This window comes from Rattus norvegicus, chromosome 14 (genome assembly GCF_021556685.1).
Source record: "Rattus norvegicus strain SHRSP/BbbUtx chromosome 14, alternate assembly SHRSP_T2T, whole genome shotgun sequence".
Lineage (NCBI taxonomy): Eukaryota > Metazoa > Chordata > Mammalia > Rodentia > Muridae > Rattus > Rattus norvegicus.
The window spans coordinates 36,219,486-36,241,786 of record NC_141547.1 but is presented as its reverse complement, the minus strand read 5'-3'; the positions used below and the strand labels follow the sequence as shown (position 1 = coordinate 36,241,786).

Genomic DNA, 22,301 nt, shown 5'->3' with positions numbered 1-22,301 from the left:
AAAATAAGGAGCCTCAGTCATTCAAGGCATGCAGAACTCTAGCTGAAGACCTGGCTTATATACTCAGAAGTCACATCAGGAGGCCTGTCCCTCAGAGTTCTGGGACCCCTCTGGCCTCATGACCCATTAATTCCTTAAAATAAACTCCTTAATTAAAACTATCTTATTTTAACAGTCAAGGAAATGAAGGGTTAGATTTAAGAATATTTAAACAATTATCTCAAAGGCCACAGCCTAGCAATGGTGAGTGATAGAAAAGGCAAGCTAATTTATCAGACTACAAAATGGAAATGATAGGTGGATTATATCTCAAGAACCACAAAGCATCTGTTCTCACCTGCATATGCATAAATTAAAACAAATCTTAAAAGAAATCCATTCCTTCCTTACATTCCTCTTTCAGCCCATTCATAAAGAAGAGGAACTTGTTTAATACGTCATCATTTAAGAGAAGTCAAAGCTAATGGAGGGAACTGGAAAATATCATCCTGAGTGAGGTAACCCAATCACAGAAAAACACACATGGTATGCACTCATTGATAAGTGGATATTAGACCAAATGCTTGAATTACCCTAGATGCACAGAACACATGAAACTCAAGAAGGATGACCAAAATGAGAATGCTTCACTCCTTCTGTAAAAGGGGAAAAGAATACCCTTGGGAGGGAATAGGGAGGCAAAGTTTAGAACAGAGGCAGAAGGAACACCCATTCAGAGCCTGCCCCACATGTGGCCCATACATATACAGCCACCAAAGTAGATAAGATGGATGAAGCAAAGAAGTGCAGACTGACAGGAACCAGATGTAGATCTCTCCTGAGAGACACAGCCAGAATACAGCAAATACAGAGGCGAATGCCAGCAGCAAACCACTGAACTGAGAACGGGACCCCCGTTGAAGGAATCAGAGAAAGGACTGGAAGACCTTGAAGGGGCTCGAGACCCCATATGCACAACAATGCCAACCAACCAGAGCTTCCAGGGACTAAGCCACTACCTAAAGACTATACATGGTCTGACCCTGGACTCTGACCTCATAGGTAGCAATGAATATCCTAGTAAGAGCACCAGTGGAAGGGGAAGCCCTGGGTCCTGCTAAGACTGAACCCCCAGTGAACATGATTGTTGGGGGGAGGGCGGTAATGGGGGGAGGATGCGGAGGGGAACACCCATATAGAAGGGGAGGGGAAGTAGTTAGGGGGATGTTGGCTCAGAAACCGGGAAAGGGAATAACATTTGAAATGTAAATAAGAAATACTCACTTTAATAAAAAATTAAAAAAATAAAAAAAGAGAAGTCAAAGCTACCTGACTTTAGTTTTGATTTGTGTTTATTATCTTCTCAGACTCTAACTTAATTTTCCATTAACTAGTCCCACACAGTATTTGTAGAAACTACAGATGTGAGAGTTCACCTCAAAATGAGACATTCTTCTAACATAATGGGTCCTGTCGTTCTGACTAAATATGAAATTTGTCAAAATAAAATTCATCCTGTCTCTAAAGAGTCCACTAATGTTCAAATGTAAAAGGTAACAGATATTCTGTGAAAGTTATTTACTGGTGTGGCAAGTGTGTTTGCTTGTTTGAAATAGAGGAAACACCCCCTGGTCATCCCTGACTCTGTAATGTGCACACACATGGCTGCCGTGGGGGGGTTTCTTACCTGTGCACCAGCAGCTCCTGCAGGGTGCTCCCATTGAGATTCTCCCAGCTGGAGTGCAACCTCAGCCACTGCTGGCCTTCCTGCCCTTGGACCAGTTCAGTCACAGATGGTTCTCTAATATAAGAGAAATGCTGGGTAAATCTTCAAAGTATAATGATCTTTGAACAGGTGTTATCATTATTTAGGATTGATTTCATAAAAATATATCACATCATAAATCAATATTTCAAGAAAAGAATTTTATTCAGGAGGATTTGGCTGGAGCATGATTAGTGGGTGGGGGGAGTTAGGAAAAGGGCCAGGCCCTTTAGTTACTTTGGGGAAAGGTCCCATGAAGCACTGTGTGCTTTACCATTCCCTCACAAGCTTCCAAGAAGAAACACAACTAGCCTATACCTCAGTTACATCAAATGGAAAGTTGGAGAAGCTCATCATTAGGCAAAAGAGAGTGCTTGTTATTTTAAAAAAAATTAGTTTTCCTTGAATTCTGATGTTCCTTGTACACAAAACTAAATCCTTCAACACTGGTGATGCTGTCCTATCCTACGGCTCATTACTAGACAAAATCAGTGAATCCACAGGACTCACTAGTAAACACAGTGAATCCACAGGACTCACTAGTAAACACAGTGAATCCACAGGACTCACTAGTAAACACAGTGAATCCACAGGACTCACTAGTACACACAGTGAATCCACAGGACTAGAATAATCTCCTGTAGAAAGCAAGCCAACTGTATTTCACCTAAAAATCTGCTTTTGGGGGTTTGTGCAGCTGCAGAAGACATCCACAAATGTGTCATTGTTCCCGCTGTTGAAATGAGATGACGAAGTTTACTCAAGAGTTCTGAAATGACATTCTGTTTTGTTTTGGGGAAGCCATCGATCCCAGGTCTCACGCTAGTCAAGCGTTTGACTGCTGAGCCATATCTCCCAGTCCCATCCCATAGTACTCTGGCAGGAACAGTCATCAGATCACTAGACGACAGCCCATTCTGGCTCCATCTTTATCAGTGCGCTTTGTGTGTAAATGATATCAGATAACCCACGATTCAGTTTTAACTGGACTTGCTTACTTTAAACACACCAATGTGCACAAGTCTCCAAAAGATAGGAACCCTGGCCCTAGGCAACAAGAGAGCAGCAATGGCTTACACACACCCACAACAATAAACTCTGTCCCAGTGTGTCTGTTGCTGGGGAAAAAGAACCCTAGTGTTTGTTCTCAGTGCAAATGCTTGTGTAGGAAATGTACAAGTATCCTGTTGAGAATATAGAACCGTTCCATGAGAATCCTCAGAACCCAGATTCCCAAATATTATTTGAACCCTATCATATCATTATCTTATTGATAAGATAAAATTTTATAGATAAAATTTATATGACTCCAGGCCTACTACAAGACAAACAATTGAAGGCTGATTAAGTTACTTATCAAACTAAAGAACAAGCTAAGATTTTGACAGAATGGCATTAATGGGTTTCAGACAAACATAAATGAACACTACTATTGAGTCATTCCTTTTCGGACAGCTCAGCTTATACTTGCTACAGCACAACTCTCTTCACTATAAATATTTCAAGTAGGCATGACGTCTAAGTCTATCTTTCTAGTAAACCATAAATTAAAAATTCCAACCGAAAATGGACAGTTTTCTTATCTTACAATCTGTTTGTCTATGTCAGAGGTGGAATATAATAATTATATTGGGCATGATCTACAGGTACAATGACAAAATCACTTTTAAGGACAGAGAAGAGAGGTATGACCTTATAGCATTAAATCGAGGTATTCACATCTCATAAATATTAAAAGCAGAGTAATCAATTTCAGTATGAAAAGTTACAAAATTATAAGTGAAGTAAAGTGTTTACCAATCATAACTATCAATTAAATATATTGAACATTATTAGAACATTAATAACAGTATTTAGAACATTTAAGTTACAAACAGCAGTCAAATATAAATGTTATAAATTAAAATACTATTTGATAATAAACCTGTTTTAAATAACTGAATAAGTTGTGTCAAGTGATAGGTATTTTTTCGTGTAACTATATTCTTTGTCTCTCAGGATATTTTGTTGGAAAAACCCCATTTCTCTTTTGATACCTTTTAGGGCATCACTTTTACTTTTTAGCAAATAAAGACTCGAGCATTTTATGAACAGCACCTTGATTTTGGTGTTAAAGTAAACGCTCACTTTTTGGCTTATTCTTATTGTCGTGTAAGGCTGGAGATAACCAGTTTCCATTTCAATGGGCCATTCCTTTCTTTAGGAGCCTGGAAACAAGAGTTAAAGCTAACCCTGTAATGAAAGTGCCTTGTCTTGTCACATGCCCTTTCCTTCCTTCTTTAGGGACTTTGGAAGCATAGAAAATGCTTCTAAACATGCACACAACTTGATTCTAGTAGGAAATCTAAACAGCATGGGGCTCTCTAGATAAAGAATTCAAAATTGAGAAAACTTTACATTGTAATGGACTTAATATAGTACTGTATCAAAAAAACCACCGCCACCACAGAACAACACAGCAGCTGAGTGTGGATGCCAGCACTGTAGTACCTGAGTGTCAGAGTAGGGGTGACCTCAGCCTACAGAGGGATGTGCTCATCTTTCAGAGGGCTGGTGCTGGGGAACTAATGCCCTCGACTCTGCAGCTCTGATCTCCACTCCTTTCTGCATCGTGGGAGGGAGGAAGATGGAGCAATGGTCTTCCTGTCCTCGGCTGACTTTCCTACAAGTTGGGGCACTGGCCTCGAATAGCAATAAAAAGTAAGTGTTCGATCAACATTGTGACCAAAAGGAAAAGACGTTTCCCCCTGGACCAACTGACACACATCTTGCTGAAGAACCTTAGGTATCTCCGACCACTCCTAAGGACCTGGGAGTGCGGAACTTTCATCTGGTTTTGATTAATGTACCTTCACCTCAGCCAAGAAGAGAAGGTCATGTTCAAAGACGCGACCTCATTTGTCTTCCAGGGATAGATGGAAAGTAAACAGGTTCGTGGAAAGGAAGAGCCGTGTGTTTCAAAGCAGGAGAATGCAGATAAATGGTTTGCCTGATACCAGGGACGTTAAGTGAAATATTTTAAAAGATTACTGAGCCCTGGGATTAGGAATTTACATGGCCCTTTGTTTGCTAGCTTTTGAGTAATGTAAAAAAGTTAAAAGAGGACATGAAAAGTAAACTTGATTTATGTTTATGAGATGGGATTAACCAGTCATGTTCAAACAAGTAGTATTAGCTATCAGATGGTTTGGGACCCCAAAACAAATGTTACTTCAAGAGAATTTAAATGAATGGTGCACTCGGGCAGACATCAAAATGGATAGCTGAGTTAATAAAGAAAAATGGAAATTGAAACAAGAAATTAATAGCTATTATTTCAGTGAGAGAAACAGACAAACAATTCTTTTACAAAAGCTATTTGAGGTACTGGATAAGGGCTTCAAAAAAGATGCAGTCAAGAAATAGAGTAGAGTGGAGGCTGCCCCAGCCCCACAGCATCTCTGATTCATCCATGTGGGAGACAAGACGATGTGGGCTTAGGGGTGAGTGATCAGAATTGGAGGCAGGAAGAGCAGGATGGAAAGCTGTCTCACTGGAAGGGATTTGGAGTGTTAGAGTAGCAGTAAGCAGGTAAGTTTGTCTAATACTTAGTTAGCAAAGAAAAAACTTTAAGGTGGGCAAGGTATAACAGGTTATACAATGCTAGAATAAAAGAACTGGTCTTTCTGTCCAGATTGTAATATAATAAAGACATATGGTTTTGAGATAAGATAGTATACATGTGCTGACTTGGAGGTATTTTTTAAAAGACAACAGGAAGAAGACCTACGATTAGAAACTCAGCCATCACTGGGAGTGCCCACTACCATTTCAAAAGGATGCTGGTATGTAACAGCTTTCTATAGTTGAGCACCAATGGGAGGAGAAGCCCTTGGTCCTGCCAAGGGTTGACCCCCCAGGGTAGGGGAATGTCAAAGTGAGGAAGTGGGAAGGGGTGGGGGAATGGGTGGGGGAATGGGTGGGGGAATACCCTCATAGAACAAGGAAGAGGGGGGGATGGGATAGAGAGCTTATGGACAGGAAACCAGGAAAGGTGATACATTTGAAATATAAATAAAAAATCCAATAAAAATTTCAAAAAAGAGAAAGAGAGAGAGAGAGAGAGAGAGAGAGAGAGAGAGAGAGAGAAGGAAGGAAGGAAGGAAGGAAGGAAGGAAGGAAGGAAGGAAGGAAGAAAGGAAGGAAGGAACTATTCAAGTCCTCTTGGGCCAAATGTTGAAGGTCACTTAACTTGTACCATGTTCTCAGGTTTCATCTATGTGCATGTCCGAATCAATGCTCTAACCACTGGAATGCCCTGGGAATCTGCTATCCCAGTGGATTTGTGTGAGCCACGGTCATTCCTGCTCCTGAATTTCATGGTTCATGGTTGGTCTTGTTACGGGGGTTAAGACTAAAAGGGTGAAAACTAGCACTGGATCCTACTTGGTTTTGGAGACCTCAGGGAAGCTGGTTTTCATGATGAGCATGACCACCATTTCATGGTGGCAATCTATTTTAACTATGACTTGTTTACAACCCAGTGTAATGTGAGAGGGAACAAATCTGATTGACCGGATCCTGCCTCATTCCACTGCAGTCAATAATGGCGACTTTCTCTACCTCACTGAGAAGTTCCACTTCCTAAATTATTCACAGACTCAACTAACAGGCTTTGAAATTCAGTTTGCTCATAGATCTCAAAATTCCTTGTTTTCAAAGTTGCTATCACGTAGATTCATGGAAGAACTTAAACAACAAACAAACAAACAAATCCTCTTCCTAGGTATACATTTTCAGGAAAATGATTCTCTTTTACTCAGAATACAACATTCTAGCGAACACTATAAATACACACATTACACTCTAGATTTTCTTTCCACCTTGATGTTGAACCACAAACCTCTTAGGACTGTATAAGAAATTAATCCCCTATGCGTACAGCACAGAGTACCAGAAATGCCATAAACGTGCTCTGTGAAGGCCATGGTACTCCATGGGATTGCTTCATGTGGCTTCTCCCTTAGACAAGCAAACATCTACTCAGTACTGTAGGCATTTTCACCAAGAAGTAAAAAAAAAAAAAACAAAGACAACAACAACAACAACAACAACAACGAAAAACTTGGATTATGTTATATGGGGTGGTTTTCCCTAGTCCATAAACACAAAAACACAAAAACGAGAATGAAGAGTAAATGTGATAAAAATATATTATACACATGCATACATTTTTCAGAAAATTAATAAAAAAAGAATTATCGGGCTGGAGAGACAGTTCAGTGGTTAAGAGCCCTAGCTGCTTTTGCAGAGGACCCAGTTTAGTTCCCAGAACTCAAGTGGTGGTCAAGACTTCTATTAACTCCAATTCCAGGGCCAATGCCCTGTTCTGGTTTCCAAGGCACCAAGCACAGACATGGTACACAGACATTTAAGCAAGCAAGCATAATTCACACAAAATGAAAATAAATGAATCTTTAAGTATAAAGAGTTCTTCTACCTTTTTGTGGAAATCTAAAGTAGAAACAGAAGACTTTTTTTTTAAATGTGTTGGATATCACTAGCAATTATGGAAATGCAAATCCATAACATTTCACAGTGAAAATATCATACCATTCCCACTAGGCTAGCTATCAAAAAAGTACTTAGCAGTCAGAGCTGACAAGAATATAAAGGAATTATAACTCATATATTGGTGGTGGGAGTATAAAATGAGATAGCCCTTTTGGAAAAGAGTTTGGCAGCACTTCAAAAAAATTAAATATAAATTACTATTGGCTATAGCAATTGCATTTCTCAGTATTTAATGCCCAAGAAACTTGAAATTGTACGTTCATACAAAAGCTTACAATTGACTATTTATTATGAAACTCTATGCTAAATGGAAAAAAGGAGACACAAAAGCAGATATTATATGATTCTACTTATGGGAAATGTACTCTGTAGAAAACTCCACAGATGCAGAAATGCATTAATAGTCCTCAGGAGCTGTAAGCAAATCGGCTGCTACTAGCCATGTGTTTTGGGGGTTGGGGGGAGAGTGGGGTGAGGCTGATAAAAGAATCTTGAAGTCGGTGCCGATTTTGTAACTCTGTGAGTTTGGTAAAAAGCACCACAATAGTGCTAAGGGTAAGCATTAATTCTGTGATTACCAAGTTATATCCCAACCTTTGAAGCCTTGTAACTATCAGGAGATGCTTACTCAATGTTCATATGCATGAGAGCAGCATCCTGGGCTAGACTTTCCAGTGTAAGGAACAGAGAGCTTCCAAGTTTCATGTGAATAAGGCCACCATCTTGAAGTAAACAGTTCTTTCCCTGTAAATCCAGGGGGAGGCGGTGACAACATAAACCTTACAGGGAATACTAGGGACTACTAGGTCACATAATACCTGGTGTCTTTGACTGTGGTTTTGCCCAAAATATAGAAACATTCTCCAAAGACATATTTTTTCCTTTTGACTAACTTTAAAAGGTTAAGGGGGAAAAAAATCAGATTACAGCTAACTCCATAAAGAAACTCTGCCAATCAAATAGATCCCAGACGTGGATTTCCAGATGAACTCACATTTGGTAAAGGTAGAACTTGTGGAGCCAGGAGACAGAGAAGTTCCTGTCCCACTAAACTTATCCTCAAATGCCAGATGTCTCAACCCTGCATTTGGCAAGAATTAGAGGGCTGAATAAGTCCTGATTTTATTGTTCATTAAATACATGTGCATATGTTTCGGATACTGCAAGTAGAAGACATTGTGCTGTCAAAAGAATCCGGGGACTTGACTTATGCCTTTGTCCAACCAGCAAAGCATTGTGTTTCTAGGCTGGGGTGAACTCTGGAACAACCTACAGATGAAAGTAAGTCTCCAATTTTAACAAAAACACCAGATCTTTTCACCTGGACAAACACTTAATTACGGGTCTGCCATTTTTGCTCTAAAACATGGATAATAGAATCCATGTCTGGAAAATAAAGCCCATGACCATCTTTTTAATCAGCTGCCTCTACCAGAAATATTACTGTATAATCCCGGAAAACACACAATTTGGCATAGAAGTGATTTTTTTTTAATAAAAAGTAGTTTATAAACCACCCAGTGAAGTCAATGAAGTCCTCTACCCTTTTAGAGGAAGTGTGACTTACTTCTGAATACTAAATATTCCTTTTTTCAAACTGTGCTTACAGAATGAATCTTCCCAAGGATTAGAGCTGAACATAATTTTTTATGTACTTTAAATAGGAAATTTGTAAGCTCTGCTCTAAGTCTGTGTCGTTGTCAAATAATAAAATGAAACCTATGTCCTTTGTTGGTCTCCCATATGTCTCTCTTACTACACCATCGAGCCCAGTGATGGTGTCCCCCTATGCATCCTCTAGTCTAGTTTAGATCAACATTCATAAGCACATACTCTACAAAACGAAATAGAATATGGAGGGTAAGCACAACTAGCTAAGGGTTGCTTCTAAGATTCGACTTTTGAAGTAGAATATGCCTGAAAGTTAAAGGCCAGCCAATAGAAGGGGCACTCCAATCTGAAAACCAAGAAGGAAAGCCAGTTTCTTTCCCCTCCTACCTGGAGTGTAGACCCATCATGGTTAGAAAGATTCCACGATCAAGGACTTTGACTGGAAGATTAAAATGTTGGGTGGAGCTTGTTTGCGGCATCAGTAACAGAAGTATCAGCTTATACAACACCTCTAGTCTAGAGACCCAGGGAACAGAAGCTCTCCCAGACGACCTGGTGTTATTTACTCATTTATCCAAGAATTCAGTCAGTAATTATCGCCCATGGACTATATTTCTACCTCATATTCTCCTGGCCTGTCAGTGAAATAAGAGTTATCAAAAGTGAAGACATTTATATGTCTTTTAGCGCATTAAATATCCTAAATACTAACATATCACCCTTGGAGTCATTGAAAGAGAGAAAACAGAATAAGTGAGCTTGTGTTTCAGAGTGCCTCTGTAGATCTAGCTGCCCTTGAAGCTCACAGCAGGATGACTTCAAACTTGAAGCAATCCTCCTGTCTCTGCTTCCTGAGTGTTGGGACTGCAGGTATTCGCTGCCATATATGGTTAAAGGAATTATTTATAAATCTCATATGCAATAAAAAATGCAAACAACCCAAATATCCGAGGGGATAATTGAATGTGGTATAACACTGGAAGTGTACCACGTGATCTAAATGGGGTATAACAATTCAATGAAATATTTAGCTACAAACATTGTGCATACTGTAACACGGAGAGTTGAGAATATTATCTAGACAAAAAGATCACATGCTATAAGCTTCCTTATTAAAACATCCAGAGTAGAAGTGAAATGTGTAGAGGTGGAGAGAAAATGAATGGTTTACTACATCTGGAAGGCAAGTGACAGTGACTATGTATGACCACATAGTTTCCTTTTGCGGTGCTAGAAATGTTATGGAACCAGACAATAGCTGCAAACATTGTGACTGTGCTCAGTGTCACTGAAATCGTCAAATTTGTCCCATGGATTTTAGCTCAATAAAAATCTAATATGCAAGAAATACGGAAAAACGAAGTAAGACATTTAAGACAAGAGGTCTTCTATTTGTGGTTCAACAATTATATTTTAGGTGGCTTGTCAAAACTTTTGTCCTTGTAAATCTTTTCAGGTCTGACTTACCCTCAGAACCCTCAATAGAGCGAAGTCTCAGTATGTAATTGAATTCTCCTATTAAGCAATGCCCCTATGTCTTGGTGAGAGAACCATGATAAGCACTTTCAAGGGGTTTTCATTTATTGAATCAAAATCATATCCCATTTCATTTAGACACAATAGAGAAATTATGAAAATGGACAATAATTTAATGGATCATGACAGTTACAATTTTTTTCTAATGCTGGAAAAGATTAAAGTTCTATTATAAATTAGTAGGAGCTACTCAAATTTCTAAAGATGGGGGTCTTTACACGGAAGCAAAGGGCACAAGATGCTAACAGTGATATGATTCTTCAAACTTGGGCAACAAAAATATGCAGCTTCTTGCTGAGTCAAATGGCTCGTTACTGTAAACATCTTCATTTGCTCAGTGGACCCCAGGAAATGCCATCAGCTCTGGGTTTTAGAATCGCATGGCTCCCTGATCTCTTCTTCTTTTTCTCATTTCTATACGTATACTCCATTCTCACATATACCATTAGCATAATAAATCAAAATGCCATATAATAATGTAACAGCTACATGTGTATACATCATCCTGTGTGTGGATTACTCTCTATGGTCCAATGACCTGAAACAGAACACCTCACAAAACAGCGAGTGTACACTCCATTCCATTCTGGGTATGTAAATGGGTGGGTCTAATTCCACTAAAACGCAAAACGCTGAGCCTCTCCTTGGTGTGTATTTCCTGTGCTACTTAGGATAAATAGAAATACCAGCAGCTTTGACTTCTGTTTCTCAACTGGTTTTATTTTTTTCATTTTCTTTCTTCCTTTCTTTCCTTCCTTCTTTTTTTTTTTTTTTTTTTTGTTCTTTTTTTCAGAGCTGGGGACCGAACCCAGGGCCTTGTGCTTGCTAGGCAAGCGCTATACCACTGAGCTAAATCCCCAACCCCAATTTGTCTTATTTTTAATTAATGTATATTTCTTAAAAAGAAATTCCCAACAACCCCAGGGAAGGGGTATGAAAAGTGTTTCATCCAGGCCTCGCAGAGGAGACCATCTTAATGCATTTATAAATAGTGAACGTATTCCATTTCACAAGTGCCTAAAAATACAATTAGTTCCTTTACTTTTGAGACTTCGTCATAACAGGTTTGCAGCCCACACTCTTTAGAGCAGGTGCCTAGAATTAAATTAAGTTCCTCACACAGGATTTATTTCAAGGGCTTTGGAGAGCTCTTATTTTCCAGTTCTCCATCATTCACAAGGAAGATATTACTGTTAACATCCACAGAGCCCTCTGAAAACCTCATCAGTGCTACACACTACTGACCTTACCCTAAACCCATCTGCCTGCAGGCCAGCTGACTCAACGTCTCCTGCCAGCCATCAGCACACACGTGGTGATCTCTTGCAGATCTGTGAACAGTCAGGAATGAGGAGGAGTTCCCATTTTTAGAGAGGGTCACTGAGGGGGAAAAATTCGAGAAAGCCTAATTAAAAACACTTCTTCTCCAGAGACCATAAGTTTGTAAGTCTTTGCTCTGACTGCATACATTCATTCGTATTTATTTTAGTTGGGAACTATTTGGGGTCGACCCTTTATGTGAAAATCAGTGCTCGCTCAATGTGACAGGAGACTGAAAAAACCAAATTAGTTTTGTGCACTGCTTTCAAAACACTGCAGATTCTAATGAAAGAGACAGGCAGATCTTGACTTTTCTTTATGAGAACTTGAACTTACACAGGGATTAGCCAAATTATTGCAAGGTTTGAAATTCCACCCTTTTTTCCCCAGCATTTGAAAGTAGGGGTACATGAGGGTGGTGGACATTTATGATTGGTGTGGTTTATGTGCAAATCCCCAGCCTCCGCACTGGATCAGCCACAGGTCATTTGTGGACCAATAAACTCCTTATTTGGCCAGAGGATGCAGAAGACTAAGTTAGGGACTGAGTGAGTTGGGGGAGTGATGCTTGCACAATGAGGGAATTCATCAGCTAATCAAGATGGCAGACTGTCGCATTGACTGAGATGCCTTCGAGTCCTGCCCATGGCAGGAACTAGACAGAAATCTCATTAGGATAAGGAGCAGGGCATAGGTCAGATGAAGAATTCACTTCTGCATCCTCTTCTTGAGGATGTAAATGATCCAAGAATGACTGATTATTCACCACTCTCGAACTTGGGTGATAAATAAAACTTAAGTCCAAAAATGGCGTGCCTCCAAACATTTGGATGCATAAATAATGTGTATATATGATATAGATATTTAAAATCAAGAAGTAACTTGGGGAGGGGGATTTTCTGTTACTTAGAAATAACACTCATGAGTCACCACTGTCAGCTTTTATAGCAGTAAAACGAAATAGATGAACTTGATCGGTAAAACCCAGGAAGTAATTTAGGATTCGTTAGCTTAGATGACTGACAGGCATGTGGAGGCAGGGCAGGTGGCGAGGACCAGAAACTTACCACAGCCCCATTCATCTGAACTGTCTGAGCAATCTGTCCATCCATCGCACCACAGGTCGCGTGGCACACACTCATGGTTGGCACATTCCAGCTCATCGTCCTGGCAAAATGCTGGCAGGGAGACCGAGAGCAAGAAGATGGAAATGTTTGAGAAAGCAGACTGAAGACAGCGCAGGAAGAAAGCAAGCTCTGTTCGTGTAGACAGATCGCTTTTTAGGGATCCTACTACTAACTCTCTGAGTCACATATAAATCTCGTTTTGATTTTTAAAATTATAGTAAATCTCCTTGATTGCCTACTTAGCATCCATTTCCCTTCTTTCTTCCATGAAAAGGAAACCTGATTTGGTCCAGGGCTTCATACCAACCCACATCCCAGAGGAAGACGTTGATTAGTTTAACATTGGCATGGCATTTTTCCGACTATTCTTATCTGAGAGTAATTATCAGTGCAGGATTAAATGCAATTCCACAGAAGACCCTTGCTCTATGATTTTATGGTTTATGCATTGCAAAATGGCATGTACCTAAACTCTACTGAGCCTTAGCCTGGAACCAGACCAGACTGGAACAGGCAGCTTTTCCTAATCCCTGCCTGGAGCTGTGCTTTGAGTGTTTGTAAAAACTGTCTTTTCTAATCCACACAGAAGCCCCTTGCTACAGGCTGTCCCAGTGTTGACCCATGGGGAATCCCTTAGTGATTGATATTCCAGAGAATGGGGCAGCATCCTCCCTTCTTCCTGCTGAATATGATCAAGGCAGCTCATCTCCCTTAGGTCAAGCTGAAATGAAGGAGTCACAGACAAGATGATGTATTTTTCTACCTCACCGTAGCTTTGTGAATTCATCCTACCATGGCTTTTGCTGTAATAATATAAGACATGTATAATATACATAATAATAAATGTCTTCATTTTTTGTTAGATTTGAGTTGAGCTTTCTGTTCTTTGTAAGTAAAATACCTTAAGACATTTTTAAACCAGTACTAAAGATGACGGCTGTATAGCATTTAGACAGAAAAGATTCCAAAAGCACACAAAACCACCACCGTAGGTAAGTGACCTTTCATGACCTTCTGATGTTTTTCTTAACTGATGTATATTTACTTCTGAAACTCAGGACAACAGTGCACATACTCCTCTATAGTTCCTATTATTCAACTGCTGTCTTTGAGATAAGTGTTCTTTGAAGCCCATTTCTTAGGGGTTTAGTCTCAAACCCACAATAGTATTGGAAAACTGAAGAACTGTTTTCTATAAAGGGAAGATGTAAGGAACATCTTGTAGCCATGAAGGCGAATCCTTGAAGAACATGGTGGGACCACAGCCTTTTCCTTTTCTTTTCTAATGCACAGCCTTGAAGTTAATATGCTTCTCTGTTGTTTCTTCTCTAAATCATGGACTGGAAAATCCCAAACTCTAAGCAAAATAAACCCAACTTCTTCCATTAATTCTCTTCGGAATCCTGTTGACTAATGGGAAACCAACTAACACATCAACCAAAGACATATGACAAACGCAGGCCAAATAATTCAGTACTATGAATTTAATGTTGACAATGTGCTTTACCTTATGGCTATATTTTATGCCTTCCATTTTGGATACTGGCAGGAGGTACTTTAATGTTTTCATATTGCTAGGATAATATTTGTATATATTTTTTAAAAATTAGTTTGGTCAAAAGAACTAAACAAACTAAAAGCTTTTCATATGTATTTCCAAATTTCTAGCTTACATTTAAAGAGAAGCAATGGATATTTAAAATATAAAACACTGTTAGCAAATTCATAAAGGCACTTACAGCAGTTTTTTTCATCCATACTATCTGAACAGTCTGGAAACCCATCACAGATTAATGTATGCTTCAGACATTGCTTATTGAGTGGACATTCCCAAAGATCTCTCTCTTTACAACCTGGAAACAGAAGAAAAAGCTATTAGTGATATATGCACAGTTGAAAATGATGGAGGAATTTAATTGAATTAAGGTTAAAAAAAGAAACCCTCCAGCGTAAAGGCCTGGTTTCTTCTTGGAGACTTTGGGAGTCTGTGATTACTATTAATCACGTGATTCTGAAAGTAGACACAAACAGTAGTCCCCATTCTGCCCTGTGAACAGAACAGCACGCCTAACAGAAGATCCAAATCGACATACGGAAAATGGAAAAAAGTGAGACGGCAGCGACGCATTAGCATCCTTCCTGAGTTGTCCCTTTTGCTTTCTGAGTATGCATGCCAGCATGCACGGCTCATCTGTAAAGCGAGTCATGCTTTTAAGCACAGATGTCAAACCTCGAGATGTGTATCCGTGCAATCTTAAAATGTAATTTCAGTCTACAAACCGAGGGGCCATCTGTGTTCATGAGAGAGGCCCCTCATATGTTAAGTACTTACAAAATTCGCTTAAGAGCCAGGTGCAAAATTCATTACTTTTTCTGGGCCAGAGATCCAAGGTTGGAAACCTCATCAGTTAGTATGGAAAATGGAAATGATTTGGAAAAGATAAGGATTGTGGGTTTACAACTTGAACTTCAATTTCCCTTTGAGGAGCAAGCACTTAGACTACATTTACTACACATCGTCTGGTTAAGTGCAGTGTGTTCGAATGTCTTCTAAGATATGCCAAGATTCTCCTCTAACTAGATGCCCCAGGAGATCCAGGGTCCTGACCATACTGTGAGGGTATGAGAGAAAAGATTTCATAGCTTTACATTTTTACCTTTAGGTTTTGAGATGGTTTCACCTGTAGTCTAGGCTGTCCTTGACTCAAGACCTGCCTATCTGATTATAGTCAAGTGCTCCCTTGACCTTTCTGATGTCAGTAATTTCTCTTGAGATAGTGATTAGCTCAGGCTAGACCCTCAATACATGGTTAACTCAAAGGCAACAACTTCACTTCACCTGAGGAACAAAAATCTCTGGCTCTCAGGAAAATATAATTTAAGATATCTAAATCTCAAAGCAGTGACCAAATAAGGATTCTCTTAAAAGCTATGTCTCCTCAGACCTATCCCAAAGAATTCGGAGAGCTCTCACGGATGATTAACTCAGGATTCTTGGAATTTATTGGAAAAACATCTCGCTGTTAAAAATGGTTATTCAAAACAAGGATCAAAATTCTTCACCAGAATAGAAATTTTACCGAGCTAAAATTAGGTTTACAGTGTTTTATCACCCAAATATGTGAGAGATAAATGGTGAGAGACCTGCGCTGGCCATTCACCTGGAGTGACCTTAGGTCTAGACATTGATTCAATGAATGAGATCATTGAGTGGAAGTCAGAGTTTCCAGCTGGCAGAGGCTGCCAGCCCTAACTACAATGCCATGATGGTGATGTCTTCTAGAGACTGGAAAGGAACCCGGAAGTCTTCCCATGTGTGCCAGTTCCTGTCCAACAGCCTAACTTTCTCATCCCATCAGAAAGCAGTGCAAACGCAGAAAGTTGTTGTTGTTGTTGTTGTTGTTGTTGGTGGTGGTGGTGGTGGTAGCGATAAAAAACCACTACGCTAGTGAGGAAATGAGAGAAAGAGGCCCAGTGACAGGAGGCCCTTGAAACAATGAAGAATTTGTACTCTTGGAAGAGACTGATACAAAAACAAAAAGAGGAACAGGTCATGGACATAAGGCATTCTGCAGTGTATACTCATACTAAGAACAAGAGGCAATGGCGCTCATTATCCACTGTGTACCTGCAGTCTCCTACCTTAAATGAATATTCTGGAACATTAATATTTCCTTTATGTATTTTTTTGTTAGAAAAGTCTGTATAAGTAAACATCTCTTGGAAATAAAGAGGGTAAGAACAGATGATATAAAGTGAGGGGAGGTCATGGCATTTGTGGAAGGCAGTATTATTTATGAATAACTCACTTTGTCTATAAAGTGACATTTCTCATGTAAGTAGGTGTTCAAACAAATATGGATGAGATAGGATACTCCATGCAGCTTTAGGCCATGAGATCAAATAGCAGTGGTTGATAGAACAAGCCTCCAGTGTGGGAAAAATCAGCAAGGCATGCCAAAGGAGGGCAATGCTAAGCAAGGGATCAAGTCCTGATCTGCCCAGAACTTTCCTAGCTCGATCACCTAATGGCAAGCTAATAATGACAGGTCCTCTAAATGTGGAGTCTGGACACCAAACTTAAGTCTCCACCCAGCACTCTACCATTCTGAGAAGCCCATCCAATACTCAATATAAGACGGTGACCAGTGAACCGAGCAGCAGTGTACCAAAGGGAACTCCTTCAGTGGGAGTCTGTTCAGAGATCACAAATCAAGCCCACAGATTCATCCCAAAAGCGCAGTTAGGGGTATGCTCCACGTATAGTTACAATGAGTCTCTTTTCTGATGGCTACCAAGCAAAATGGTCCCATCCACAAGCAAAGCTTTTGTGTGGCGAGTTATCTCAGTGCTCTTAAAGAGGACAAAAATATATAAAGGCTTCCATAAAACTTCAAAGGATCACAGCAATCAACCTCTGAGGATCCCCAGAGGATCAGACTCTGAGAACCAGTGCTCATTAACATCTAAAGTTTTTTGTTTGTTTGTTTGTTTTTTGTTTTTACCTGAGTTTTATAAAGGACTAAGCATAGTTGAGAAATGTGCTGTTTGTTAAAGTGAGGGTGATCGAAAAGCTATGCAACGGTTTGTACTGCTGTCAATCTTTCTCTGCACGAGGGGATTTCATTGTTCAATACTCAGAAGAGTGATCTGTTATTGATTGTGGATGCTGTATTCAGGTAATTAGGGATTCTATTTTTACATTCGATATAAAGAATTTGCTTAAACCATATTTTTATTTAATGGTCCCACTGAGAAGACCTACTGTCCGCGTCAGAGCACAGGTATCACCGCATTTATATACTAGCTCACCCAGACCGTGGTCACAAAACCTCAGTCTTACACAGTCCACGTTAAAGCTGGGCAGCAAAAATCAGATATAGAATCCTGCTGCTGTCTTCTTCGTGTCTTTCATGTTTGCTTCTCCACACAGTGCTATGTTGGAGATAAACTGATTTTATCAAGTTGCTAGTTTAACTGTATATGGGAATGTCAGATGCTTTGTCAGTGACGAGCTATCAATGTATAAGATGAGGAAATGCTGACTCTGCTAATCCCTCCCACGTCTCCAAGGCTTCCTGCTGGCCAGTGAGTTCTTCAGTCCTGCCTTCAGGCTTGCATAGTTCTAAGCATTTGTTGAAAACATACTATTAACAAATCTTAAAATGCTTGCTTACATTAGCAATTGCATCAGTGAGAAATTTATCACAAGAGCAGGAGCCCGCTTTCATTTTGAAAGCACATCTATAACTTAATGTGCTTTGGTAATCCCGTTTCCAGATACTAAATGGCTAAAGAAGTCCACGATCAATTTAATTTCCAACACATTGAATGCTTCCTAACTGAAGTAAGTGTTGTTTTGAAGGGAACCCCTAACTTCTATGTGAGCTGTAGATTCATGACAGGCAACCCCAAGCACTGAGTGCCTTCAATGCAGGGGTCATAGAATTCCTCAGAGTGACGAGAAAGGTGGAATGCACCAGCCTCCCTGTCTCCATTGCCACGTAGGCATTGATGCACATGACAACAAAAGACAACGGCAGAGCATGAACCGAATGATCTACCCAGAGTGCAGCCTGTCAACCTCACTTCCTTATCTATTCACCAGTAATGTGTCTTCCCAGCACAGTGGACAGCCCATCTGAGTGCATTCATGCATGCCAAAGGAGAACTTGTCCATCACTGGTCACTTTGGAAAACTCAGTGCAAAATTTTCTCATGTAAATTATTACTATTAAAGCAATCAGTTTAACTCCAAATAAACTAATTGTTTATCAATTCTTAACTTCTTACATCCAAGCTATCAATGGTGGACATGATATTTTGAAAATGAAATAAAGGTTAGTTTATTGTACTGGCTGGTTTTGTGTCGACGTGTCACAAACTGGAGTTATCACAGAAAGGGGCCTCCCTTGAGGAAATGCCTCCGTGAGATCCAGCTGTAAGGCTTTTTCTCAGTTAGTGATCAAGGGGCATGGCCCATTGTGGGTGGTGCCATCCCTGGACTGATGGGTTCTATAAGAAAGCAAGCTGAGCAAGCCAGGGGGAAGCAAGCCAGTAAGCAGCATCCCTCCATGGCCTCTGCATCAGCTTCTGCTACCTGACCTGCTTGGATTCCTGTCCTGACTTCCTTTGGTGATGAACAGCAATGTGGAAGTGTAAGCTGAATAAACCCTTTCCTCCCCAACTTGCTTCTTGGTCATGACGTTTGTACAGGAATAGAAACCCTGACTAGGACATTTATTTTATCTTTTTCTTCTAAGAGAAAAGCTTTAATGAAAACTCATTATCTAACTATAATTTTGATATTTCAGGTCCATTTAAAGACTTTATAACAGTACTATGAATTAATGCCTCATAATGTACTTTAGAATGAAGACCATTTATTCTTGGCAAGATGTATTTTATTAGTTTTGTTGTGGTTTTCTTGACTCAAAGCCTCAAGTAGCAGCCCAGGTTAGCTTCAATCTCCTTGTGTAGTTGATTGAAGGTGACCTTGAATTCTCAACCTCTTACATCTACCTCCAAGTGCTGGGATCTCATGTGTGTACCCACAAGCATCACGAGCCATTATTTTTTTTTACAACTGAGAACTTGCCAAATATTTCGTCACCTGCCAAAAATCTAGAGCCAGTCTCCTCGATAGAGTCATAGGACCATTTGAATACTCTTAAGTTAATCCATTTTAAATCATACCTTAAACTACCATACCTTAGCATACCAATGTTCTTGCATAAACAATCTAGTACATTCTGGACACACCACTCAAATCACAGTGAATGATTATTTTTATTTTTTTATTTTTATTTTACAAAAAACTGCCAAAAGGAACAGGCAAACTATAGTAAGTTCTCAAATTATTAAATATTGTTCCACAGCAAAATTACACTGACCTCTGTACCATCACCCTGACAGATGTAATCTTCTAGAATATGCGTGTGTCCTTTTTATAGTAGCTGATAGTGGTTCAGTTGATTGCTTATGGCATTTTGTCTTGACCAGGAGGACAGTGTTTACTACAAAAATTCATTTTGAGGGGGAAGGCAATATTTCATACTTCAAAGGCCAACAGAATAAAATGATCTCAAGATGTATATTGCCTTATGGGTTTCCAGCGAAATAAGGTGTCAATCTTATTTTGGGGTATGACAAGCTAACTAATCACAGGCAAACTAGCTTTTAGATAGCACTTCAATCATTCCGCTCTATGCCAGCCATTGTCTGTTGAAAAGCGTTGTCTGTTTTATGCTCCCTGGAACATCTCAGCATACAAGAACTACAGTTTTCAGGGAAATAAACTGAGAATGGCTGTGTTCAAGTTGGCACTAGACTCTCCAGCCTTCCCACTGGTGATGTCGGGGCTCAATGGCACAAGTATCAAGGGGAGTTTATCCTTCTCAACAGAGGGAAGGGGAGAGGGGCATGAAAATGAATCTTAATTAAGTGTGAGCGCTGATGCCTGAACTATCTTCATGGATGGAGATGCCTGATTAGTGGCCGAGGAAGGCTCTGCCGAGACATCGGTATCTTCACATAAACCAGATAACCACTGCTTTGCAGTGTAATAACAAAAATGGCTCTTCACATGTATGAACTGTTTCCTTTTCCTTTTACTATTTATATATTTAAGGCTATAAACTGAAATGTAATTGTATTATAAATTAAAATGTAATTTCAGAGAAAAGTCACATCAAGTCATGCCTTATGGTCTGCTGCCTTCAGAAGTGAATGCATTAGTGTGAGGTCGGACACCGCTTCCGAGAGGAAGCAAACAGTTACATATTCCAACATAGTCCCTTATTCTTGACAGTTGCTACTGCACATTAAAGACAATGCCACCTTGCACACGTACCACAGTTCTCTTCGTCACTGTCGTCATCACAGTCAGCCTGGCCGTCGCATCTTCTGGAACCCAGAACGCATCGTCCCGAGCGGCACTTGAAGTGACTCGGAGAGCATTCTGTCAAAAAGAAGTGCTTCCCTCAGTGGGCAGAATTGTAAAGGGGTCAGCCTACACCCATGTTTGCATTTGGGGTGTTGTCTATGGGCAAGTACTAAAGAAAGAACGGCTAGCCTCACAGCGGAAATGCCTGAAGTTCACGCGGCTTTCGTCTCTCTGCTAATCTCCACCCTTCTCCTTCATTCTTGGTGCTATCTCTTCAAATGTTATCTGTGCCTTATAACAACTAAGCACCTTTCCAAATAGACACCAAACAACGGCCCCAACCCCAGAATCCCTTGTGCAATCCATGATGCTAATTTCCCGGAAGTTCTAGCCTTTCCCTTGATTGATCAGTCCTAAAGTCTACTTTTCTATTAATAATCCTCCTGTTAATAATTCACTGCCGTCTCACTTAGAAGAACCAAAGGTTGGTGCTCATCATTAGCTTCCTGGCCCCTAAAACAAGCAGCATCCACAACTAGCCAGTGAAGTATGACTAAGCTCACCTTGGAGTTCATTTTTATTGCTTAAAATTATTTTACACATGATAGTAATGACAGCAGCAAACCAGTAGGCGCCAGAGCCTTCTAGAACAATCAAGTAATTTTTAACCTCATTTCCCTACACGGCCTAATTGACAACTACATAGAAAACCAACATCAGCCCTCCCCAACTCAGACTGCAAAGAGCGGCTGACACAATGTTAGATGCCCTACTGGAATAAACCGGAACATTAACCTTCCACGTCTTCATTGGGCAGGAGGCAAGTTTGATTGTCTGAACTTTGCTCTGGAAATTGACTGCAGTCTGTGTCTTCAGGCCACTGGAGGCCTACGATCCCCAGAACAGACTCACAGCGCTCTTTGGAGTGCTCACACAGGAGTCTACAAGCAGAAAGAGAATGTGTCAGAAGCCAATGTATGCTCAGCATGCATTTTGGTTTAAATTCTATGCGGGACTGTGTAAAGAAGCATGTAGAAACATACAGGCATGAGCATTACATATATATATATATATATATATATATATATATATATATATATATATATATATATATATATATATATATATATAAACAATATCTTGACAAGAGGAGCCAGCTGCCTTCACTACAATAGAATACTGCAGACACAAAATTAAATATTCTCCAAGCTCAGACCCCCTTCCCTTTGGCTCTCTACTTATCTGTCTTTTGGGTAAACATTCTCTAGCCTTTGGTTCTAAGCAAAGGAATGCCCAGCATTCCCCACAGTCTGTCACCATGGACTAAGGACAAGAGACTCCAGCCAAATGTCCTCTGATGAGGGGGAGGGCCACATGTTATGCTGGCTTATCTGGGGCCCTGCCTCTGTTTCCCCCTCTTCAGCTGTCATCAATACTGCTTATTTGTTTGTTCTAAAGGTAAAACTCAGTTTCTAGCTTAGGTTTGGAATTTTCAACAAAGATGAATGTGGGCCATTCTCACGTT

The 22,301-nt window shown here is 40.0% G+C and overlaps 1 protein-coding gene across 2 annotated transcripts in view; it reads right to left on the bottom strand.

Moving 5' to 3' along the window:
- The window catches only part of Corin (corin, serine peptidase), a 208,662-nt gene that overhangs the window by 18,406 nt on the left and 167,955 nt on the right, over positions 1-22,301 (bottom strand). For both annotated transcript variants that reach the window (XM_087582498.1, NM_182473.2), the window contains 6 exon segments: positions 21,572-21,717; positions 20,744-20,851; positions 14,631-14,744; positions 12,832-12,942; positions 11,695-11,824; positions 1,667-1,780 (listed from right to left, as the gene is read on the bottom strand). In XM_087582498.1, the coding sequence (XP_087438624.1) occupies positions 1,667-1,780; positions 11,695-11,824; positions 12,832-12,942; positions 14,631-14,744; positions 20,744-20,851; positions 21,572-21,717 (723 nt within the window).